A 24,307-nucleotide genomic window follows, 5' to 3' on the forward strand; every position below is an offset into this window, starting at 1 on the left:
CTGAGGTGACTGCTCTCCTAGTGCGTCCCCTCTACTCTGCCGTCCCTGCTCCAGTCCAGGCCTCCTTGTCACCAGGCTGAGGTGGCGGCTCTGTTCCTGGACAGGTCTGCAGGGTGCGGGCAGGTTCCACACCAGGTGGCCTCCCCCGTGGTCCCCAGAAGATCCAAGGGGTCTGTTGCCATCTCTCCAATGGGAAGGGACCCCGCGAGGCCAGCTCACCCAGGGGACCCGGGGGCCGGCCGTCCGTCCCTGGCCATGACGTGACAAGCGGCGGGTATTCGATGGCTTTATTTTACATGGCTGTACAGCTCGTGTGGAAACTTTAAAAAAAATATACAAATCCATGATCCCATCGTCGTCCCAGATTGTCTTTTTTGTGTGACGTGGCCAGCTGTGTCCCCGAGGGGGTCATGCTCCGCTCGCTTGAGACTCGAGTCCCACGTGTGTCCCCAATGTGACAGTGAAGAGAGATGACGTGGCTGCCCCAGGTCTGCCACCTGCTCCCACCCCAGGGGACATGATGCCATGGCTGGGTGACAGGTGGGGACCCACAGCCTCGTGAATGTGACATGGGGACAGCAGCTTGCTGGTGGCTCATGCTCCCCAAACCGGGTCTGAGAAGTGGGACCCCCATCCTGAGCCCGGTGACACCCTTCCAGAAACATCTGAGAAGACACGGGTGACACTGGAGCCCCAGGGGTTGGGACCAGAGGCCACAGTTTCTCAGGAGCCGCCGTCACCAGGCCTGTCCTGGCGCCACAGCGCGGACCCAGCGCAGGGGACACTGTGAGAGGCCGAGGCTGGGCGTCCACGTGGCCCTGCCATGTCTCTTTCTGGAACAATCTAAAAGGTGCCCTTTGACTCGACCCTCGGTTGGGAAAGATGGAGGAGAAAAGCTGACATCTAATGTTGTCACTTGGGCCATTTGTCAACAGAAGCATGGGCAGGTTCTGCAGATGTGCAACACAGAGCCACGCACCGGGGACATGCAATCCCATGTCACTTTCCTGTCACAACAGTGGCCTGGAGCCGTGACACGGGGCCCTGTCTGCGGGATTCGGCCACAGGGACCACGCAGAGCTCCTTTTGCAGACCTGCTGGTGCAGTGGGTGACCTCAGTGACATGGCAGAGGGGGCACGGGATGGCGCAGTGGGTGACCTCGGTGACACAACAGGGGCACAGGAAAGGAAACAGCCGATGGCCCTGGGTGGCCCGCTGTCCCCAGGCTCAGGGATGCGAACTGGAAAGGAGGCCGCGGGTGACTCAGGCGCAGCCCTGGCGCCAGGGACCGAGGTGTCACCAGCAAACAGAAGCAACAAGAGCAGGGCCAGGTGGGGACACCCCTTGACTGGGGACCAGGTGGCAGCGGGGGTCCCGGGGCGGCCTCAGTGGTGTCATGGGGGGGTGGGACGAGCACATGGAGTCACAATGGCCACGACACGGGGACACAGGTCGCCCTGCTGCAGGTGCTCGGGGCACCTCCAGGGCGGCCGGTGACATCCGGGACGGGACAGGGGGCGGGCGGCGGTTCTCGGGGCGCCCCGTGGGGACTTGGAGGAGCGGGGGGCTGTGCTTGGAGGAGACGCCGCGCTCAGGTCCAGCTCCGGCGGCCGGCGACAGCGTCCGGGGGACTGAGGGGCGGAGGCCCGGGACACCGGCTCCTGAGGGGACTGCGGAGGCTCCGTCCATAAAATGGTCGCCCGGAGCGGGCGGGGCTCACCCAGGACTGTCACCCGGCCCAGTGGGTGACGCTGTGCCCGAGCGGGTGCCGGCCACTGTCACCTGTCGCTCGGGCCCGGGGCGCGCTTCCTGGCGGGTGGGGCTGGGGCGGTGTCGCAGCTACCTGTACAGCGGGGGTGCGGTGTCGCGGTGTCGCGTCTATTTATAGGTTGATACTACGTGACGTCTACGTGCGGACTGTCGCCGCCCGCTCAGGCCTACCTAGCGTCTCGCCCTGGCCGGCGACAGGCGCGACGCGGCGAGCCGGGGACGGTCCTCCGGCCGCCCGCGGGGTCCGCTGCCTGGTCCTCGTCGCCCGGCGGGGACGCCGCGGTCGTGGGCGCGGGGCCGGGGCGGGGTCCCGCCTTGGGCTGCGGCGGGGGACGCAGCCGAGGCCGGTCCGTCGAGGTCCCCGCCGGCCGCCTACACGACCGTGCTGATGCCGCTGGCCTTGGCCTTGCCGCCTCCGGGCGGCGGCGGGGCGGGCGGCTGGCCGTGGTGGTGGCCCGGGTGGGCGTGGCCGGCGTGCGCGTGGCCGGCGGGCAGCGGCGGGTGGCCGTGCGCATGCGCCGCGTAGGGGGCGTGGCCGGCGTGCGCGCCCAGGTGGAAGGCGTGCGCGTGCGGCAGGTGCGCGGGCGGGTGGAAGTGGTGGTGGTGGTGGTAGGGCGGCGGGTTGGGCGGCAGGTGGCAGTGCTGCGCGTGGTGGCCCTCGGGGGGCGCCGGGGCCGGGCCGCCGGGGCCGGGGGGCGGGGGCTTCCCGCGGCGGCTGCCGAACAGCGAGCCCAGCAGCGAGGCGGGCGCGGGCGCGCGCGGCGGGCCCTCGCGGGCGGGCGGTCTCCGGCGCAGGTGCGGGCTGCTAATGACGGACCCCTGCGAGGAAGCCAGAGAGCGGTTAGGGGACAGTCGCCTCCCTGCCGGCCGCGGAGGGCGCGTGCGGGACAGCGCGGGCTGGGCCGGGCCGGGTGGCTGCGGGCGGGGGTGGCCCTGCCCTGCGTGGTGGCGCGCCGCCTGCCCGGGGCCCTGGGGTCCGTGGCCGGGCCGGGACCCGGCTCCCCTGACGCTGCCCTCCGCTCCGGGGACCTCGGGGCCGCGCCCCTGCAGGAGATCGGGGAGGTGGCCGCGGGGACGGGTGGGGCCTCGTCCTGGGGGCGTGGCCTGCCCAGGCCCTTCGCTGCCGCTACCTACTTGCAGACCAAGCAGGGGTGGGGACGGGGGAAAGGACCCGCCAGGCCAGAGCGGCCGGCTGTCGCTGTCGCGCAGCCCGCGGGCCCCCGAGCTAGCTAAGCAAGCCCACGTCCCGCCGCGGCGCGGCCAGCGACACTCCGCGACGAAGCGATGACATGGAGCGCGAAGCCAAGCCAGAGACAGACACCACAGGGCGGGCGCCCAGGACGGGTTATCCATGCGGGGGGACCACGGGGACGGATGGGGAGAAGCGGGAACAGAAACGCCACCTCCGAGCCCCCCCACCGTGGGCAAGCGCGAGCCGCGGGGACAGTCGGGCAGAGGCCGCATGCAGGGGCCCAGGCAGGCAGGGGCCGTGGCCGCGTCTCTGTGGGGGGAGCCAAAAGAAAAAAACGACAACAGAGAGAAACCGGGGCGGGAGGCGACAGGGGACAGCCGGCTGGACGGGGTCTTTCCTACTTACTTCCAGATTGCTCTCTAGCGATCCTGCACTGCTGCGGCGCCCTCGCTTCCCTGCCCAGAACATGCAATACCAGAGGTTAGACACCACAGGCACCGGCCGGGCGCCGCCTGCCCGCCTGCCAGGGACACCTTGGCCGCCACCGCCCTAGCAACGCAGCTGAGCCGGCGGGCTGCACCTGCCGGCCTGGGCCAGGACAGGGGGTCTCTCGACAGCGCTGGGGCGCCCCGGGAGGGACAGAGGGGGGTCTGCAGCCAGCCGACCTCGGGGTCCTGCGGGCACAGATGGGGCGGGCGCCTCGAGCACAGGCCTGGGCCCAGGTGGCCGAGCCCAGCGCCGGATTTTGCGCGGAGCTCTGGGAGCCAGTGCGCACGCGCAGGTCCGCATCCCCCGCATCCCGGTGCGGCCACTCCGGGCCCAGCCGAGTTCGGGTTTGTGCAGGCCGCTGGCCAGCGATGGGGACTGACGCTCCTCCGGCCGGCCGGTCCCCGGCGCCCTGTCCAGGTGCTGCAAAGCCTGCTCCCAGCCGAGAGGCCTCTGTCCCCCATGTGCCTGGCTCGTCCCCAGCCCGGGGCACCCAGTGGATGCTCAGCAGGTGTGGCTGAGGCGGGACAGCTGAGTCTTCCTAGGGACACTGGAGGCCCAAGTCCAGCTGCTCCAGGGACACACCTCTCCCAGGCTTCCTGCAGGATGTCCCAAGCCTCTGGGAGCGAGGACAATGAGTGGTCAGGGACACGAAGTGCTTCTGTGTGTGCCACCGGCCGCGAGTCAAGCACCACGCTGGACACATGACCCTTGTGATGGCGCTCTGTCCATGTCAGAGAGCAGGGGACCAAGGCCCTGGTGGGACCCACGGGCTCCATTCCGCCAGGGACGCTGCTGAAATGCACGGTGTCCACTTTGGCTCCAGGGCCTCTGAGCCGGCCAGGTCAAGCTGTGCCAGGGCCCCGGCAGTCTCTGTGCCAGCTTCTGAGGTGATCCGCCAGGCCAGAGGGACCCAGAAATGTGGGGACAGTGCCGTGGGCATCTCAGGGCGCAGGCCACAATCCTTTGCAGACGGGAGGGAGTCCCAAGGCTGGGAGGCCAGCCCCAGCGCCAGGTGGGTGCCTGGGGTGACAGGAGGCCACCACAGGTTAGGGCAGGAAACTCCTGCCCTGCTACAGGGACCTGGAGCACCCACTGGGACCCTGGTCCTCGTCGTCTCAGCCAGGAGGCGGTGGCTCACGGCTCCTGCCCACCTCAGTGTCCAGGACATGAAGCCCTGCCCCTGACTCCACGGCTTGGCCTCCACTTCCCCACCTGTGAGGGGACAAGCCTCCTCCTGCGCCTCCCTTTGGGCGACCCTACGTGACAGGACAGAGCTGGAGTGGCAGGCAGAGGGGACACAGTGCCGAGGCCCTGCTGGATGTCCTGTGGGGCAAAGGGAGGCTTGGCTCCGCCCCAGGTGCCTCACGTGGCTTTGGCCACCTGACACCAGTGGCCGTGGGTGGTCAGCTCTCCCTGATGGGGCTGCGCTGGTAAAGGGCAGGGTGCCTGGGGTCAGCCACTGCGACCCCAGAGATGTCCCCTCCGTGGGGAGGCCCCGATCGTGTCCTCCACAGCGTGGCTGCTCTGGGTGCGGGCGCCAAGGCCCGGTCCCCCCGCCCTGAGGTGGACCACCAGCCCCACCAGGCCTGGAGCCAGCGCGGGCTACAGAAAACACAGGCGCCACGTGGCCAACAGGGGCCAGGTGAGTGAGAGGCACCCGACGTGGCTGTGGACAGGCCTCCCGGGCACCAGACTGGCCACCTCGTGGGCGCCCCAGGTTCACACTGGGCGAGGCCAGGCCCGGCCATCTCCTGGGTGGATATGTGTGGCAGCTTGGTCCCCTGCTCTCAAGTGGCCACAGGCTGTCCCCAAGGACTCTCTTCTGCTCCGCGGTGCGTCCTGCTGTCACTGGCTCAGGCTCGGCTCAACGAGGGCCGGGAGGGCGCAGAGTCCCCGGCCACCCGCAGCTCATCTTCCTCCCTAGCGGCTCCAAGGGCATCTCCGGCCCGCCCTGGTGTCCCTCTGGATGGCACAGGTGGCCTCTGCTGGTGCCTTGGATGCAGGCTGGGCCCGGACGCTCACATCCCGTCCTGGATCTGTCCCGGCTCGTCACGCGCCACAGGCCAGGGGCCTCACGACGTCAGCTCAGGCGGCCACAGCAATGACCACAGGAACAAGCCGGCGGCGGCTGCCCTCTGACCTCTCGTGGAGGGGACCCGGGCAGGGGGCTGGCTGATCTCTCAGCACAGGCACACAATGGGCAGCTGTGCTGGTGACCGCTGGGCCCGGAGTGGGGCCTGGCCAGGGCGTCGGGCGGGGAGGGCGGCCGAGCCCTGCACAAACGCGAACCCAGAGCCGGGCCCGCCGCCTGCGGGCGCCCCAAGCAGTCCCCAGAGTGGAGTCGGGTGGACACGGCCACTGGCCAAGCCAGCGGTTCTCAACCCAGGGTGGCTCTGCCCCCGCGGCCCCGTGGGGCGCTACGGTCCCCACACGGGGCATAGGACAGCTGTCCAGTGGCAGAGGCCGGGACACTCCTAACCCCTGCCAGGCCCAACGTGGCCACGGCCAGGAAGCCCTGCCCGGGGTCAGCCGACCAGGTTGAGAAGCCCTGGCCCGGCCTCATGCTGCGATGAGTTCTGAGATTTCACCACGAAAAATGGACCACAGACGACAGCAAAGGACAGAAGGCCACTCAGCACACGGTCACCCCGAGCCGCGGGAGGCAGGCGGGTGGCCCATGAGGCTTCCCCCCGAGCAGCCCCCGAGCCCCGGCCCTCCCCTGGGCAGCCGGCTGACGAGAGGACCCCTGGGAGCCCGAGGTGCCACTAGCAGGGGACGGGCTGGTGGCCAGCGCCCCATAGCCACACCCCAAGTGTCCCCAGGCTCCCCGTTGCCCTGGGCCTGGCGCGCCCGCCTCCAGCTCTGTGTCCCACAGGAGCCTGGGCGTCCCACAAAGAGGTCCCCGTGGGGAAAGCAAGACAGATAGCGGGGTCCCCTCCCCCCGCCCCCGCGAGCACCCGGCACAGAGGGCAGCACAGCGCGCGGACAGTGGCCTGCCTGCTTGGCCAGAGCGGGTCTCAAGGGAGCAGGGTCAGCTGGACCCCAGGAGGAGGACGGGGCGGCATCCGGGCCCCACCAGCCACCCCTCCCACCTGGGACCTGTCTAGGATGCCCTCTCTGCTCGGGTCTGGGGACAATCGGGACAAACCCCGGAGCGCTCCTCGCAGGCCCCGGGCAGGCCCTTCCTGGATACCGAGCGCGGCCGCCCCGGGCTCAGCGTGGCACGCAGCGGGCTGGGAAGGGGGACCGCCGCTGGGCCCTTACCCGCTTCCGAGAGGTCGCGCAGGGAGCTGCTGAGGGCGCTGCGCTTGAGGCCCTCCCCGCCCGCGTAGCTGTCGTCCAGGCAGGCCCTGCCTAGCGCCCCGTTGCCCGGCTCCTTCTTGAGGCTGGAGCACTGGGACATGCTGGGCCGCACGACACCCTTCTGCTTCTCCAGCTCCGCTGCAACAGAGAGGGTCAGCACCCGGTTGAGAGCAGCCCAGCACAGGACGGCAGCCCAGGGGACAGGGACAGGCACCCACCACCCTCTGCTTGGCCAGCTTCACCAGGGTAGGGAGGGCCCGTCTTTGGAAAGGATGGCTGTCACCATGGCACTGGGCAGAAAGGAGACCCCCGGAGGGTGACGGAGAAGCCACTCTCCTGTGACCTGCAGCACAGAAGGGCTTGTGCCTGGCTTGGGGGCAGTGAGGCCAGGGCTGGCTGGGCTCTGGGAGATGAGCCTAGGTTCAGTAGGACCCTTCAGAGAGAGTTGTGAGCACAGAGGAGACCTAGAGGGCACAGGGCCTGGGATCCCAGTAGCTTGGGAGGCTGAGGCAGGAGGATCACAAGTTGGAGGCCGGCCTCAGCAACTTAGGGAGGCCCTGTCTCAAATCAAATATAAAATAGGGCTGGGGACATGGGTCAGTGGTGGGCACTGGCCTAGCACTGGGTTCGATCCTCAGCACCACATAAAAATGAATAGACAAAATAAACATATTGCATCCATCTATGACTAAAAAATATTTTAAAAATAAAATAAAATAAAGGTGCCGTGTCCACCCACAGCCACACAGAAAGAAACTGAAACAGAAATAGGAAGAGGACCCAGCTCAGAGGTTCAGCTCCCAGGGTTCAATCCCTGGTACCAAAAAAAGTCAGTCCGGCCTGGAGTCCAGGGATGGCCTTGGCTGTGACCCAGCGCTTGGCATGTCCAATCAAGAGGAGGCCACTGGCCTTGGCCCCAGAGTTGTGTTCAGCCACGAACCCAGCAGGAGGTTGGCGCTGGCCCCTGGGTGCCTCCCGGTGGGGTGGCCGGGCCTGCAGGGGCTGGGGGTGGTCGGCAGCCCCGCCCCGTGCGGTCCCCAGGGGACTCACATTCGATGCGGTGCTTCTCCATCTCCTGCACCTCGGCCACCGACTCCCGCAGGTCATCGGTGAACTTCTTCCGGTCCTGGGGGTTGGGCGCGTTGAAGTTGATAAGCACTTTGATGTCCGCCCCGGGGACGGCCGACGTGAGCCGGATGCCATTGGGGTAGTCTGCGGAGGACAGAGGGCCACGCTGTGGGGCAGGTGTCCTGCACCAGGTCCCCTGGCCTGGCCAGTAAGGTCCCAGGGCCCGGAGGGAGTGAGGGCCTCTGGGCGGTGGCAGGATCAGGCACGGGACAGTCTCGGCTCCTGACTTGGGGTGGTCACTCCCCACAGCCCTCCGCCTCTCCAGCCTGAAGGTCCCAGAGGGGACCCTTCCTCAGAGGCCCTCGGTCACGGTGCCCAGTATCAAGTCCACAGAGAAGGGGTGCTGAGCAGGGGTGGGTGCCTGTCACCCGGGTGTGCGCGTGGCACAGTACCGCCACATCGTGGCAGCCCCTTGCTGGCCTGTGAGAATGGCCGCTGAGTGACACCAAGCCTTCTGATCCCCCAGAAAAGCCAGCCACTGCCCACACCCCAGGGTCTCGCTGAGCTACGGAGAGCTTCACTAAGTGGCTGAGGCTGGCCTCCACCTGGCCATCCTCCTGCCTCAGCCTCCTGAGCTGCTGGGATGACGGCTGGGCCACCCACCGTGCTCTGCAGGGACTTCTTTTGGCACATAGAACGCGCCTGGCCGGGGGTGACCCAGGCTGCCTGCCAGCCTGGGCCCTAGAGGAAGGTGTTCCTGTGGTGACGGTAGGGTGGCCCTGGCCAGCACCCGCAGTCCAGCATGTACAGCCTTGGGCCCCTGGGGTATCACTTCCAGGGCCACGCCAGGTCTGGTCCCCACCCAGGGTGCAGGGGCCATCGTCACCCTTCAGGGATGGGGTGCTAGTGGGGTGACGTGAGGATGGCCCCCACGGATGTCACTCTGTACATGTGTGGGACACCAAGCCAGGCACAGCTGCTGGCCAGGGAGGGGCAGGCATGGGGACTCAGCCAGGGGCATGTAAGGACCCCTCCAGCCCCGGGTCCCCAAGAGCCTTCCGAGGGCCTGGGGACAGTCCTTCCCAAGTGCTGGCCGTTCTGTGCGGCGAGTGACCAGGCCTCCCAGGAAGGAGCCACGGCCCTGGGAGGCCAGCAGGCAGGTCCCACCACGTGGACCACGGGGACGGAGGCCGCAGCCCCTGACCCACGGCAGCAGGTGCGCGGGCCAGGGCTCCCCGGGTGGCCAGGCCGGCCCCAAACTCCCGCAGGCGCTCAGTGGACACCTGGATGCGGCACCAGGCCACCGCTGACGCTCTCCAGAACATTCTAGCAAGGGGCCCGTCGGCCTCACATCAAGTCGACCCCGGGGCCCACGTCCAGGGCTGCTCTGCTTTCCCAGGGACAGTGGCCCTGCCACCCACCCTGGGTCCTGGCCTCAAGGTGACAGGGAGAGCGCCTCCCGAGGGGACGCAGGCGCGGCCAGGCACTCACACTGGTTCTCGAAGAGCAGGACCTGCAGGCCGCACAGGGAGAAGGACTGTCGGAAGCTGTACGTCACCGAGTTCTTCTTCTTTTGAAAGATCTTGGTGACCTGGGGACAGCAGAGAGCGCAGCTGTGGCACCTGCAGGCGTGGCAGGGGCAGCCGCCGCAGAGAGGTGGCAGCGAGGTGGCAGGCACCTCCCAGGCCCAGTCCCCTCGGGGCTTCTCCTACCACGTGAGGCGCGTGCATCTGGGGTCTGACGCCCGGGGACAGGGACCGGCAGCCAGGACTCCACAGTGCAGAGCCCAGAGGCCAAGGCCTGACCTTCGGGGACCACCCAAGACGTCCTGGGGGGCCCACCCACCCGCCCTGTCCACCTCCAGGTGAGGGGAGCCCTGGACACAGCCCACCCCGTCCCCTGGGCCTAGGTCACTGTTGTCACGGGCAGTGGCCTGGGTGGGACCTGCCACAGAAGACCCAGAGCCACGCCCTCCCGGGGTCCCCAGCAGGTGGGCGCGAGTCCGAGGCCCACTGCCCGCGCTGGCCAGCCTGGGCGGCACGTACCACCAGCAGGTCGTTGAACAGGAAGATCTCCCTCTGGTGCAGGCCCAGCTTCTGTGGCTTGCTGGGGTCGGGGACCTCAAAGAGCCTGCAGTAGCACACCAGCCGCCGGTGGGGCAGGGACAGCACCTGGGGACAGGCCACCGTCACTGCCAGCCTCCCAGGCCGCCGCACCCGGCCTGCGGGCCCGGCCCCACTGGGCAGAGGGGCCCTGGCTGGTGGCAGCTGTCCCTGGGCACTCTATCCTGGGGACCTGCTCTGTCCCCTGGTCTCGGGCTCCCCTGAGGACATGTCCCCAAAGCTGCTGAGACCTTCTTTGGATTCTCTGGGGGGTGGGGTCAGCCACAGCTCTGTCCCCTGGTCCCTGTGGGGGTAAAGGCCTTCCCAAGAGCCCCCGGGAGGGGGCAGAGGCTGCACTGGGGGAGTCCCCTGTTGGTCCGACCCATGACCTTCCCGAGTGGCTGTGGCCCGGTGAGCAGAGGGGACAGGCGGGGCAGTCGGGCCAAAGCTTCGGGGTCCCTCTGGAATCATGTCAAGCAGCCGGAACTTGGGCTCTGGGAGCTGGCCCTGGTGGGGTCGGCAGGGCCAGGGGAGGCGGCCCGGGGCGGCGGGCGAAGGCGAGGCCGGGTACTCACACAGCCCAGCCCGTGCTGCAGGGATCCGATCTGCGGGGACAGCAAACGGCAGGAAGAGCCCTCAGTGCTCCGGAGGCCACCGGGCAAGGAGCCTGAGTCCCCCCAACCCCGAGGCATCAGCATGCCCTGGCGCCACCAAGGGGAGCCCTCTGGCACCTGGTGGGAGGCGACTTAGATCCCCCGTGTCCCACCAGGGTGGGGCACAGTTGAGCCCCAACGCAGCCTGACCACTGTTGGTGGCCTCCCATTGTCAACTGCAGCGCACAGCAGATGGCTAAGAGGCCCAAGTGCCAGGGGCTACTGCAACATTCCCAGCCTCAGCCAGGCACAGTGCCCACGCCTCTTATCCCAGTGGATGGGAGGCTGAGGCAGGAGGATGGCAAGATGGAGGCCAGCCTCAGCCACTGATCGAGGCCCTGTCTCTAAATAAAATATCAAAAGGGGCTGGGGACAGGCTCAGGGGTCGAGGGCCCCCACATTCAATCCCTGCTACTACAGAAAAAAAGTGCCCGAGAGCAGGGTGGCTGGGGACAGGTCACCTGGGGGCGCCACTCACCGGCTTCTTGCCCACGATGAGCTTCTCCACCTTCTGCACCTGGGACACGTGGTCCTCGTTGGTCTTGAGCTCCCGCTTCCGGATGCGCTCGTAGATGCCGATCAGCATCTCCCGGGGGATGTCCTCGCCGTCGTCCACCCCTGGACGGGACACGGCCCAGGTCAGAGCGGCGGGGGCTGGGGTGGCTGCAGCTGCCCCAGGCCTCGCCCACCCTCCCGGGGCTGCCCGTCTCCACCCGGGTCAGCAGGGCACCCTCTGGGTCCCCTGCAGAGCGGGGTCCCCAGGACGCAGCTCAGGAGCAGGCCCAGCGCAGCCTGGCTGGTGAGGACACACCAAGGGGACGGGCCACCAACGGCCTTCACTGGGCCTCCTAGGGGCTGCCTTGCTCCACCCCGAGCAAGAAGCTTGAAGGTCCCTGGTCACAGAAGGGGACACTGAACGGGGCTGCCCGGCCTGGCTGACTGTCCCCGTCCCCTGGTGAGAGCTGAGGGCTGGGACCTGGGCGGTGTCCCCATGCCACCAAGAAGAGCCTCTGGGAGAAGCAGCCAGCCCCTCAGTGGCCTCCCCAGCCCTCAGCCTGCAGGAGCCCAGAGGCCGGGGACGCGGACTCTTGAGCAGGCGGCTGGCCAGGGGTGACGTGGCACCACCCCCAAGCTGGGCGAGCTGGCCTGGCCCCGCGACTTCACAACTGTGGACCTCAAGTCCCTGGGGCCTGCAGGTCCCCACAGACACAGCACAGGGACCCAGGGTGACCGCTCAGGCCACGCCCTCCCGCAGCCCTCAGCCTGGGCGCCTTTGTCTGGGGAATCCCGTGGCTTTTCCTGCCACAGCCAGCAGGGGGCAGGCAAGGACGCCTTAAACCCCAGCAGAAACCCCAGAGCCGCGGGCCACCGTGCCCAGGGGAATCCTTGGCCGCAGGGGAAGGGGTGCCGGAGCTCTGGTTTAGAGAGTAGCTCCGTGAGCAATGCCCGCCTGTCACCCCAGCAGCTGGGGAGGCTGAGGCAGGAGGATCGCCAGGTGGAGGCCAGCCTCAGCAACTCAGCGAGGCCCTGTCTCTAAATAAAAATGGGCCAGGGTGCTGCCCAGTGGTTAGCGCCCTGGGTTCCTTCCCTGGGACTGGAGGCCGATGGGAATGGCCAGGGGGCCGGGCCGGGCTCCAGCTCACACACCACTTGGGGACCCTGGCACCCAGGAGCCTCCAGGGGCGGGTGCTGGGGGAGCCGGGCGGGGCGGCCCGTGGTGGCAGCGGCTCACCTCGCAGGTTCTTGACGAAGTCCTCCAGCTTCATCTTGCGCTCGGGCTTGACGTTGGGGCTGTACATGTCCGTGTTGAGCAGGATGATGGCAAAGGCCAGGATGAAGATGGTATCCGGGTTCCGGAACTGGCGCACCACCCCGGGGTTGCAGATGCAGTACCGCTGGCTGGGGACGAGAGCCGGTCAGGGCCCCCAGGACGCGCGCCACCCTCCCCGGAACTGGGAGGACACTGGCTGCCACAGCTGGCCCTGACTGGGTCCCCGGGAGCGCTCACAGCCCACCTCAGCCGGGCATCACGCTTACTGTCCCCACGGCCACCCTGCCTCCAGGACACCCTGCTAATGACATCGTGGAGGAGCAGGGACAGGCAGGAGCTGCGATTCAGTCCTCCCCATGCTGGGGACCCGGCTTGGAGCTGTCCCCTCCAGGAAGCCCAGTGGGCTGCGGGGCTAGGTGTCCCCAAGGGCCCCAGGCACTGGACTCCTCGGCTTCCATCTCCAGGGCAGGGCTGTGCTGTCCCAGCTGCCCAGGTGAGGAGTGAGGCCCAGAGTGGGCAAGCCAGCAGCCTGGGGTCACACAGCAGGCAGCAGGGTGACGGGGAACCAAGCCACTGTCACAGGGGCTGGGGGAGGAGCCATGGGGGGAGCTGCTGCCCGGGAGAAGGAGTACGCAGAGGACCAGAGGGGGACGTGCCCAGGACTCGGAGATGCAAGAACCCAGCGGGGAGTCTCCGCCATCCTCTGCTCGAGTCCTCAGGTGCAAATCTGAGGCAGACACGGTCCCCTCAGGAGGAACAGGGACCCCAGCAGCAGCTCGGACGCAGGCGGGCAGCAAGGTCCACCCCGGGCCCCACCTGAAGGCCTCGATGAGCCGCTCCACCTTCTGGGCCTCGCCCTGGACCCGGATGTGGGCCTGGAACTTTCTGAGGGCCTCGTCCAGCTCCATGGCAGAGAAGTCCATCTCGTCCACCACGCAGCTGCAACGCAAGACGCCCAGGCCGTGTGAGGGTCTCCCTGGGCACAGCGCCGACCCTGGGCCCGGGAACAGGCTGCGGGCAGGTGGCATTCAGAACCTTCCAGAAAGACCGCAGCCCTGGTAGCCTGCGACCCCTGAACCAGGAGACTGGGGCCCACGGCCACTCTGGACCAGCCCCTCCCGCGTGGCCAGCAGGGCCACCTGTGGGGGAGCTGCCCTCTGTCCCTCGGGCATGGTCAGGGGTCTGGCCACCTCTAATGCGGCTGTGGCCACAGTCACCGCCACCGGGCTGCAGGACTTTGGGCCACCAAGGAGCTGCTGCCTGTTCCCAGGGTCCTCCTGCACTGGGGACGGCCATCAGTGTGGCTGCGTCCCCGACCTCCTGGCAGCCTGGGCGGGACCCTCGGGGTGGCTGTGGCTGCAGAGGGACAGCAGGGAGCGAGCCGGGCGCTGCTGCCCTCGACGAGGCCGGGGGCGGTGGTGGGAGGCTCGCGGCTTCCTGAAGCCACTGCTATTTTCTGACAGGAGGACAATGGCCGGATTTCCCCTGGCCAGAAGCCAGCCGGGGGGCAGCAGGGACATGGCGGGTGGCGCCCAAGCCCCTCACCAGGGGCCATCTGCTCTTCCTGCGCCGCTTCCTCCCTCCCACTGGTTGGAGAGGGGTGAGAGGGACAATGACCATGGCAGGTGACACTGGAGCTCCCTGGTTGAAGGAGCAGGCAGGGCCAGATGCAGGGGCCACTGAGGGCCACATGGGCTGAGAGGGAATATGGGGTGCGTCCCACGAGAGCTGCAGGCCACGTGGTCGCGTGGGCTTGGGGTGCCTGGCCAGCCCCTCCCTCCAAGCCTCAATGTCCTGGTGTGACACAGAGCAGGCCACCACTCCCAGGGACATGAGGCACACATCAACAGGGACACCGGTCTCTACTGGATACAGGACACCCAGCCAGAGCTGGGGCCCAGACCCCGGAGGTCCTGACACAGGAGGCCCAGGGAATGTCGTCACTCGAGGGCGGGGACCCCTCAGGGCTAGGTGGACAGTCAGGCCAAGGGTGCCGAAGGGAGGCAGGCGAGGGGTCAGCGTGAGACCCATGGGCACGCCTGGCAGGGTGTGTGGAGGACCAAGCAAGGTAAGTGAGCCCTGATCCTCAGATCTGACCGGCCAGGGACCCGAAATACCAAAACCAAAGAAACACAAAAAACTTTGCTCGTGTTGAGCTGAGCAGTGGCCCACGCCTGTCATCCCAGCGGCTCGGGAGGCTGAGGCAGGAGGATCGCAAGGTGGAGGCCAGCCTCAGCAACTTAGTGAGGCCCTGTCTCTAAATAAAATAGAAAAAGGGCTGAGGACGGGGCTCAGGGGTTAAGTGTCCCTGGGTTCAAACCCTGGGACCAAAAAACCCAAAAAACAACAAAACCCAACTGTGCCCGTGGGGGCCAGGGACCGACCTGGGGGCTCTCTGTGCCTCACACCGCAGTCTGACGGCCACCTCAAGCCAGGCAGGAGGCCACCCGAACCCCAGGGCACCTGACGTAGGGACTTGAGCACGGGATCCTGTCACTGCAGGCTCGGGAAGCAGCACCCAGGACACCCGGGGACTCCCGGGTGTGTGCGTGTCCCGGGGTGGTGACACGGCAGGGACAGCACATGCCCTTGGCCTGGGTCTGCATCCCTGCGGTCCCCGGCCACTCACTCGAGCACGTCGCGGTTGAACTGCTTCTGCCGGTTGCCCAGGAACTCCCCGATCATCTGGCGGCTGAGACCCTTGCGCTGCAGCAGGAAGTGGGCCACACCCACGGGGGTGTCGGGGACGAAGCCGCGTTCGATGAGGTACTGCACGCCCTTCTCAGGCTTCCTGGGGACGAGAGCAGGCTCAGCCACTGGAGGGGACGGCCACCTCCTGCCTCCTGCCTCCACAGGCTCCTGCCACGCTGTCCTGCCCATAGAGTCCAGACCAGAGTGACAGCCAGCAGTGAACTGGGCCTGGGGTGGCCCTGGGACACTCCAGGGTGCTGGAGCGTGACCCCACGTCGCGGCCTCACCCGCGCACACCCAGAGTCACCCAGCACAGCCCAGCTCTCTGCACCCCTTGGCCAGGAAGCTGCTGCGGGACACCCAAACCCAACAACCCCAACATGTGACAGTGACATCTTCCTGTCCCCATAGCGGCCCTGGGCCTGCCAATTCCCTGAATCCCCACTCCTTGGGCTCAGCATTCAAGGCACACGCGGGGCACGACTTCTACCACCGTGGCCCACGCCTGTCATCCCAGCAGCTGGGGAGGCTGAGGCAGGAGGATCGCAAGCTGGAGGCCAGCCTCAGCCACTCAGCGAGACCCTGTCTCTTAATAAAAATTAGAAAGGGCAGGGGACGGGGCTCCGTGATTAAACGCCCCTGGGTTCAATCCCTGGAACCAAGAAATGGAAACACCCAAACCTATCAGCACCGTCCAGCTGCAGGACTCGGGAAGGAAAGAGGCCCGAGAGGTGCAGAAGGCCAGGCCGTAGGGATCGCAGGAAGTGGGGACGGGGCTTGGGGCCTGGTGGCTGTGGGCAGGGCCAGGGGGTCCGGGGGGCCTATGGGACACCGCTGGCCGCCCCTCCTCTGGCCCACGGCCTCCCGAGGTGGCAGGTCTGGCCTTGGCTGAGGGGCAGGACAGTCACAGGAGACAAGGTGGCATGAGGCACTGGGAAGGGCCACGTGTGACCCCGGAGGGCGCATGGGCTGGGGGGCTGCGGGCTCTCGGGGAGCTGCATGGTGTCCCCGCTGGGTGGGGCCCTCGGGCCAGCCTGGCTCTCTGACTCCAGATGCGAGTCGCTGAGGCCATCACGCAGCTGATGCCCGCTGGGGACGACCATCTGCGAGGAGCTGGTGTGGCCCACACCCCACTGTCCCCAAGGACGTCCCTCCCACTGCCCACCAGCCGAGGTCCTCGGGCGGCCACCCAGGTGGGCGGAGTGCAGGGCTCTGCTGTCCCCTGGGTGGCCACAGAGTCGAAGGCCGCTTCCCTCGCCGCTGGTGTATGCGGCTCCTGGGGACAGCAGGAAGCCACCTGCTGGCCTCCAGGTGGCTGTGCTGTTGCACCCCAGGACGGCCACACACGGAAACCCGTCCCCAGGAGGCCTACAGAGAGGGGCCATGGGGTGACCCTGCCCCACAGCTGCTCAGGGCCGGGACCGCCTGGTCCCTCCAGGGTGCTAACAGGGTGCCCGGCGGGGCCCAGCGTCCTGCCCTCCTGGGGACGAGCCCACATTCCCCTGCAGAGCCCTGTAGCATCGGGGACCTGAGCGCCAGTCCCTCTGTCCTGGGTGGCTCAGGGCACAGTGGGAAAGGGGGAGAGGTCAAGCCCCCGAGGGAGTCCGCGAAGGAGCAGGCAGGGGGAGCAGAGAGGCCCCCTCTGAGCAGGGACCAAGGGACAGGCACAGGAGTGGCTGGGAACTGTGGGTAGAGGCCCTGGGGTGGGGTATGGGACTGGTGACCCCAGGAGCCGTCGCGGGGCCTGGGGGAGGGGAGGGCAGGGCCATGGTGGGCCAGGCCAGAGCAGGTGCTGGCTTCCTCCTGGGAGACCAGGAGCCCAGCTCTGGGGGGTGAAGGGTCCGTTTCCACATTGAGATGGGGCCTGTGGCTTGCCGGAGCCAAGCTGGTGGCCCCTGCGGCTTCCAGGGGTGGCCCGTGGAGGAGGGAGGAGAAGGGACTTAGGACCTGGTGACAGCAGAGGGCACATGTTGGCAGGTGGGTGTCTGTGTGCACCCACATGTGTGAGTGCAGGGGTGGGCAGGAGGGACCGAGTCCCCATCCCAGGCGGCCCCAGCCCAGGGCAGAAAGGACGGATCCCACCCGACTCGGCAGAAGCAAGGAACCAAAGCCGGGCACCAAGGACCCTGGGGGGGATGGCAGGTGACACGGGCTGGAGAGGCAGGGCAGAGCCCTGAACGGCTTCCTGCTGAGGGGACCAGCCTTAGAGTGTGGCCCTGGTGGTGGCAGCCAGTGCCCCAGACACTTCCAGGGCGAATCCCCTGTCCAGGGACCTTGCTGGTGTCCCCTCCCACAGGGAGGCCCCCCGTCCAGTGCAGACCTCCTCGCCCACTGTCCCTGCAGAGCCCCGTGCTCTGTGCCCAAGGGACAAACACCTCACAGGTTCCGCAACGTGTCCCACGGGACCAGCCGCGGCTGCCACCCAGTCCCCTCGGCCTCTTCCTGTCACAGAGCCGCACTGTCCCACCCCTGCCCAGGGCTACTGGACGGTGAGCGGAGGGCGCATGTGCCACTCCTAGGGACGGCAGCGCTGATGTCCAGGGCATGGCCCCGGGGGCCGAGTCTGGCTGACCAGCTGGGTGACCTAGGGCTAGTTCCTGAACCTCTCTGTGCCTGTGTTCTGGGGCTCGCTTGGGGCACACGTCAGTCACTGGGAAGAGTCAACAAGCTTGTCCACAAAGCACGTGTCCCCAGCCCTCAGAGGCGCTCTGGCCACGGGGCCGAGCCAACTTCAGGATGCCCCAGGGACCCGGATGAGGTGTCAACTTTGGATGCGCCAAAGGGACAGGCAGGAAGAGGCTGCTTGAGGAGGTGGCCCTGAACAGGAGCAAGAAGAACAGGAAGAAAGTTCCTGGTGGACAGAAGGGCCACTGCAAAAGCCTCAGCGGACAGACACTTCCATAAGGGCACAGAGAGGTTAAGGCACTTAGCTCCAGGGCGCCCAGCAAGATGAAGGTGCTGGACTGTGAGCCCCTCCTCCGCCCCGGGAAGCCCCGGAACACGCTGTCCCTGCCACTCAGAGGCAGCCCTGTCCCGCAGGTTCTGAGCGCCCCACTACTCTCTCGCCGTCCCCAGCTGCCCCGCCACGTCTGGGCCCTGCCGTGGCTGACGTGCTCTGGCAGGTGTCGGGAGTGGCCCGCCCCAGCCCCCTCTGTCTGCGCCCGGGTCCGCCCCGCGCCTCCCCTAAGGCTGGCAGGGGACACCTCCCTGGCATCTGACACTGACCCAGGGTCCAGTGCCACCAGGAGCCAGGACCGCGCAGCCACCTGCCCCTGAGCCACTCGGGGCCACTGGGCAAGAGGGAGCCATGGCAGGCTCCAGGCAAGAGCAGGCCCTGCACCTGTCCAGGTCGGAGCTGCCCGCGAGGAGCGTCCCTACCGGGAGTCCCTGGACTTCCAACCCCACTGGCGAGCTGCGTCCCATGACCCAGTGGCTGTCTTCACCCCTGGCTTCAGGCCTGACAGAGCCCACTTCCTGCTGACCACAGGAAGTGGCCCTGGGAGCCGACCTGGCGCCAGCAGGAACCTGCAGGGGCTGGAGATCGCTGGTGGCCCTGTTGCCCAGGGGACAGGGCTGCAGCTGGGGACCAGGGAAGCGCCTTTGGTCAAACTGGTGTGAGCAGGTCCCTGTGCCCTGAGAGGCAAAGGCCCCTGACCCAGAGGGAGGCCAAGGGTCCCCCCAGGCCACAGGCTGAGCCACAGAATCCCCGCAGGCCCCGCACCCCTGGAAGGGCCTCTGGAGGGACCCAGGTCCTGCAGGACAGTCACCTCCCTTCTGCCCACCCACCTGCAGGGCCAGCAGCCCCCCCCCCGCAGCCCCCACTCTGTCCACTCTGATGCCCACACGCGGGACCCAAGCGGGACCGTCATCTCTTGACCAGAGGTGGCAGGTCCTGCTCCCTGGACACGGTCCTCCCCAATGGGGACTCAACACTGTGACCCCAGGCCCAGGGACAATGGGGTCTGGACATGGTGACAACCACTGGCCACATGGCCCCCGCCCAGCAGGGGAGACCAGCTCCAAAGACCCACTGCCCGGGCTTCCGAGGGCCACTGCGAAGCAGAGGGTGTGACCGTGGCCTTCGGCCCGGTCCTGGGTCCCCCTGCCCCATCCCGCGGTGGCTGCACAGAGGTGACGAGCACAGGGACCGAGCACTGGAGGAGGACTGTCCCCAAACAGGACCCCAGGCTGGGAGGGCCGCTGAGGCCCGTGCGCAGCTCCAAGCTCCACAGGGGACCTGCCACTGTCACCCCAGGGGCCACCAGGCCAGGACGGGATGAGCACAGCCAGGCCCGTGCCCTGGGTCTCAGGAGTGGCCCCGGGGTGGACCCCAGTGCTACTGGCAAGCGGGAGTGTCAGGCTGAGGTCCCTGCTGGTCACTGTGGAGCACGGGTGCTGACACCAGCTGCCCTGGGCCTGGTCCCTGCAGTGGGTGGTCCTGCTCCTGGTCTCCGTTCAGGCCTGTCCCCGGGGAAGGGGCCCGACTCCACTGTGGACGCCGTCCTGACACCGTGGCTCAGGTCCCATGGCTGGTCAGTGACAGAGCCGGCCCCCTCCTGGACACGGTCAGGGGTCAGGGCCTGGCTCAAGACCACGGTGACATCTGGACCCCTCCCCCTGCCTCCTCAAGCTGCCGGCCAGATGTGTGGCCAGGGGCAGGGACAAGGGCTAGGCACCTGGGGACATCTGGACACTGGCCTTGGCAGCCTCCTTGGCAGGTGGGCCCTCCCAGCGAGGGTCCCCTCTGCAGGCCCTTAGACCCTGGGCAAGGGTCAGCACCCAGCTGTGGCTTCCCCTCCACAGGGGACCTGCCAGGCTGTCCAGAGGGGGCCATCCCCTCGTGAGCTGCCCCCAGGGCCTATGTGCAGAGGGGGCCACCTGGTCTGGAGGTGGGGCAGGGCCGAGCTGGGACCAGGGACCAGTGCGCACCCTGTGCCACCCGAGTGCTGCCTGGAGGGGCCGAGGGGTCTGCGCCACCCAAGGCCTGGCCAGAGAGGCCCGTGCACCAGCGGCTCCTCACACAGCGGAAACGCACCCAGTGCATGCTCACCCCTGGGCCTGGGCCAGCCCTCTCCAGAGCATCTGCAGGGATGGGACTGTCCACCCGCACGTGATGCGGGAGCCTCTTCCAGGTGGCCAGTGCCCCTAAGGGACAGGTCAACCTTTGTCCTCTTTAATACATTCAGCCACCTGCAGCTGGGCCTGCCCATCCTCCCCGCCAACTGCGTAAAGGGGTCAAGTTTCTCCCGGTCACCTCTGAGCTCCAGGCCGGGCCAGCAGCCAGCAGAGCTGGTCAGGCACCTTCCTGAGCTGGTCCTAAGTCCCCAGGGAGAACTAGTAAAGAGAAAGACCCCCGTTCAGATCCAGAGCTGGGTGCGGGCCACACGCCTGCAGATCTGGCAACTTGGAGGCCGAGGCAGTAGGATGGCAAGTTCGAGGCCAGCCTCAGCCACCCACCAAGATGCTGTCACTACAAGAATTTTTTTTTAAAGCAATTGAGGATGTCCTTTGGATACTTCCCATGGGTCCATCTGATGAGATATGAGCTACCCAGAAAGGCAGGAAAGTTAGAGATGGACAGAAAAGACTCAGGTCCTTAAGGACCCATGGGGGGACAGGTCTCTGATGTCCCCAGATGGGGCAGTCATGTCATGTCCACATCCACAGCCCCAGGGAAGCCACACATAATGACATCTGATGACCCCCACCCCAGAGGTGAGAGGGATGGAAATGACTCAACCTGAGGTTTCAGGAGATCCTGTGGCGGCCCTGCTAGGAACAGCCTCCCTCCACTCAGCCTCCCGGAGGCCAGGCTGCCCGTGCCCCCGCGCCTGCTGTCCCCCAGCAGAGCCAGACCCCCGTGGGTGGCTGCCCGTGCCCTCCCGCTCCCTGCCATGCCCCAGCCCCGTGCCCTCCCCCTCCGCGCCATCCCCGGGCCCTGTCCCCGCCCCCGCGGGCCTCACTTGTTGAAGAGGTTGAGGCCGATGCGGTAGTGCCTCTTGCGCACCACGTCGTGGCTGAAGGCGGGCGAGTCCCAGCTGTGGCGCGCCTCCTTGTGGTAGGTGGGCTTGCTCAGAGCCTGCTCCCGCAGGCTGTCGCGCGACGACGACTCGGAGCTGCAGTGGATGGTGTCGTTGGAGTTGGACGTGCTGTTGATGCTGTCGTTGTCGCCGTCCGAGTAGTCCGACTCCGACTTGCTCTGCCGGTTGGCAGAGCCGTTGATGGCCAGGTGGCCCTCCAAGGGCCGCGGCGGCCGGGCCCGGGGCTCTGGCTCATCGCGGGTCCCCTTGACGCCGTGCGCCATGCGCTTGGGGCTGCCCTGCGGCCCGACCCGGCCGCGCTCGTAGGCGCCCGACCTCTGCAGCGAGCCTCGCTCCGAGCGGTCGCTGAGGTCGGCCGAGCTGTCGCTGGGCGGCTCGATGGTCAGCAGGGGCAGGCGCCCGGCGCGCAGCCGCGGCTCGGGCCGCTCCAGGGACGCCGTGCCACCCGCATCCGCGTCCGCGCGCTCCTCGGGCGTCGCCAGCGCCCAATAGTCCGTGGCCGCGCCACCCGCCCGGAGCCGCGAGTCCGACTCGGCGCTGGACGGTCGGTCCCCGGCCTGCGACAGTGGCAGGGGCGGCGACAGCTCCTCCTCGTCGATGTACAGCGTGACGTCGCTGTAGGAGGCTGTCATCTCGTCCAGTTTATGGGGGTCCAGGCCGTGCAAGGCCGGGGGCGGCTCGCTGTCGCGGGCGCGGGCCACCTCGGCCACGGGCGCCTCCTCGGCGTGCAGGCTGCGACAATTGAGGGCGTCGTCGATGGACTCAGCCAGCGACTTCACCTGCCGGGAAAAGGCGTCCTCCAGCTCCGTGATGGCATCCGCGAAGTCGCCGGCGGGGGCCGCGGGCGGCAGCGCGGCGGGCGGCTCCCCCAGCTCCGCGCACTCGGCGGGCACCAGGGTCCCCAGCGGGGTGCCGTCGTTGGTCACCGAGACCTGCTTGCCCTCGAAGTAGGAGCTGTGCAGCTTCTCGGGACCCTCGAAGGAGAACTGCATCCTCATGTTGGACAGCACGATGCGGCGCGACATGCGGCTCTCGGACATGGAGCTGCGCAGGCGCTCGAAGTTCTTGTTCATCTGGTACTGGCGGAAGGCCGTCTGGATGGTGCGCGCCGCATGGCGGGTCACCAGGCGCCCCCCATACTTGCGCTCCAGCATCTCCACCTGGGGGGAAGCAGAGAGTGAGGCCGCCCTGTCCCCAGCTCGCCCACCCCAGCCCTCCCTGAGCCCCGTCCCCAGCCCTTTTTCTATTTTACTTAGAGACAGGGTCTTGTGGAGTTGCTCAGGGCCTCCCTAAGTGGCTGAGGCTGGCCTCCACCTTGCGATCCTCCTGCCTCAGCCTCCCCAGCTCTGGGATGTCAGGCGTGGGCCACCGCGCCCAGCCTCTTCCTGATTCTATAGGAATGTGACCTGCCAGGGCCTCACTGTGCCTCCAGACAACTGCTGGGGGAGGCCTGTGGATTCTGGGGTCACACCACGTCAAAGGGGAGGCATGGGCAGCCCTGCAGGGGAGACCACAATGAGGTTTCCAAATGGCCTGAGTTACAGATGCCCTGGGTCCTGGCACATCTTAGGGCACAGCCTGATCAAACCCCTCTAGAGGTGCTGGCAGGGATGAAGCCAGTCCCTTGGAGGCCAAGGACCCGAGGCAGGTCGGGGCACATGCCCAACACTGAGGACGGGCACTGGGGTTCAAGGCCAAGTGCCTGGCTATAACCCTGCCTCTACCCCAGGGAACCACGGGGCTCCTCAGTTTCCCCATCTGGAAAGTGGGACCTGCCTCCTGGCCTCTGGGAGTCCTGGGTGACGTGGGTACAAAGCGCTCGGCACACCAGACCCCAGCTGAGTGGCTGAGGCTGGCCTTGAACTCGTGATCCTCCTGCAGCTGAGCCTGCTCTGTGAACCCTCAGCACCCGCTGCGCAGGTGGGCAAACTGAGGCCCAGAGGGACGGACCCTCCGCTCCAGCGGCCTGCACCAGAGCTGGGCCAAAAGGCAGGTAGCCCAGCGGTCCTGGGCCGCAGGAGGGGGTGGACAGAGGACGGGCTCGGGACCCGGGGATCAGGGCCCGGGGGGTGGCAGGGGCGGCAGCTTCTCTCCTGCTCTGAGCTGCTGGACGCCACCCAGGAGCACCACCTGTTCCCCGGGAGCCGGCTGAACCCCGTCCTGGGGGTTGCCAATGAACCCCACGAATCCTGGGGCCACTGGAGGCCCGAGGCCAAGCGCTGGGAAAGCCCTTCCGGTCCCTAAGGCCCAAGGATCCCCAGCTCCTCCTGCCAAGCCTGGGCAGGTGGTCACCTGCTTCCCCAGCTCTCCTCCCAAGAGCGTGTATGATGGAAACTTCCAGAAGGTAGACACAGTCCCTGCCCTGAGTCACCAAGCAGGCCACACGGGGCCAGGCCAGGCCAACCCGCCAGGTCAGTCTGCGTCCTGGAACCTGGGGACGCAGCCAGCAGCCCAGGGGCCTCACGCCACCTCCTGGGCTCCCAGGCGGGCAAGGAGGAGTGACCGGCCCGCAGGGGACACATGGTGCCAGAGAAGGCCCTGTGGCCAGGGCTGTGGCTCTGGCTCTCACTCACCCTGAGGGAAACTTCTGGAACAGCGTCAATAAGGAACCGAGAGGAATGCTCACCCACAAAGCAGAACTGCCACCTCTCAAAGACTTGGGGACAGTCCCCGACACCCACCCAGGCTCTCTCAGGGACAGGAAAGCCCCAGAAGGCGTACAGGGCCAGAGGTCAGGGGACGCATTGAACCTCCCTGGGGCTCCTGTCACTACTGCGGGTGCCGTGTCCCCTGATGAAGACTCTTGTGGAATAGAGCATCCACTCCCCTCCAGCAGTGCTCACGCCATCTGCCGATTCCCGTTTTTACCTTGCTTGCTAGGAAGCTCAGTGGGCCCTGGGCTGCTCTGTGCCTGTGCACGTCACCTGGTCTCTTGCCTCTGCACCACTTGTTCCCTTTGCACTCCTCACACACACCAAGCTCAGTACCTCGGGACTTTTGCAGCTGCTGTCACCTCTTTGGGGAATACCCAGTTCTCACGTCCACCCCCTTATTTGACGCTGCCACCACCCAGAGCTACTCTAGTTCTATTCTTTTTTGGGTACTAGGGGTCTTAACCCCTGAGCCCTGTCCCCAGCCCTTTTTACCTTTTTATTTTGAGACAGGGTGTTGCTGAGTTGCTTAGGGTCTTGCTAAGTTGCTGAGGCTGGCCTCCAATTTGCAATCC

General features: G+C 67.2%; 1 protein-coding gene across 8 annotated transcripts in view; it reads right to left on the reverse strand.

Annotated features, from left to right (window-relative positions):
• Positions 1-272: 272 nt before the first annotated feature.
• Iqsec1 (IQ motif and Sec7 domain ArfGEF 1) overlaps positions 273-24,307 on the reverse strand; it is a 179,699-nt gene continuing 155,664 nt past the window's right edge. For 7 of the 8 annotated variants that reach the window (XM_026415072.2, XM_026415073.2, XM_077793538.1 and 4 more), the window contains 12 exons: positions 21,004-22,241; positions 14,979-15,140; positions 13,166-13,288; positions 12,311-12,477; positions 11,057-11,196; positions 10,501-10,530; positions 9,869-9,994; positions 9,315-9,414; positions 7,806-7,967; positions 6,717-6,893; positions 3,369-3,418; positions 273-2,590 (listed from right to left, as the gene is read on the reverse strand). In XM_026415072.2, coding sequence (XP_026270857.2) covers positions 2,144-2,590; positions 3,369-3,418; positions 6,717-6,893; positions 7,806-7,967; positions 9,315-9,414; positions 9,869-9,994; positions 10,501-10,530; positions 11,057-11,196; positions 12,311-12,477; positions 13,166-13,288; positions 14,979-15,140; positions 21,004-22,241 — 2,922 coding nt within the window. In that variant the 3' untranslated portion in view covers positions 273-2,143. The remainder of the gene's footprint in view (positions 2,591-3,368; positions 3,419-6,716; positions 6,894-7,805; positions 7,968-9,314; positions 9,415-9,868; positions 9,995-10,500; positions 10,531-11,056; positions 11,197-12,310; positions 12,478-13,165; positions 13,289-14,978; positions 15,141-21,003; positions 22,242-24,307) is intronic. The other variant, XM_077793540.1, reaches the window with a different exon arrangement.

Source organism: Urocitellus parryii, chromosome 16 (genome assembly GCF_045843805.1).
Source record: "Urocitellus parryii isolate mUroPar1 chromosome 16, mUroPar1.hap1, whole genome shotgun sequence".
NCBI classification, from domain to species: domain Eukaryota; kingdom Metazoa; phylum Chordata; class Mammalia; order Rodentia; family Sciuridae; genus Urocitellus; species Urocitellus parryii.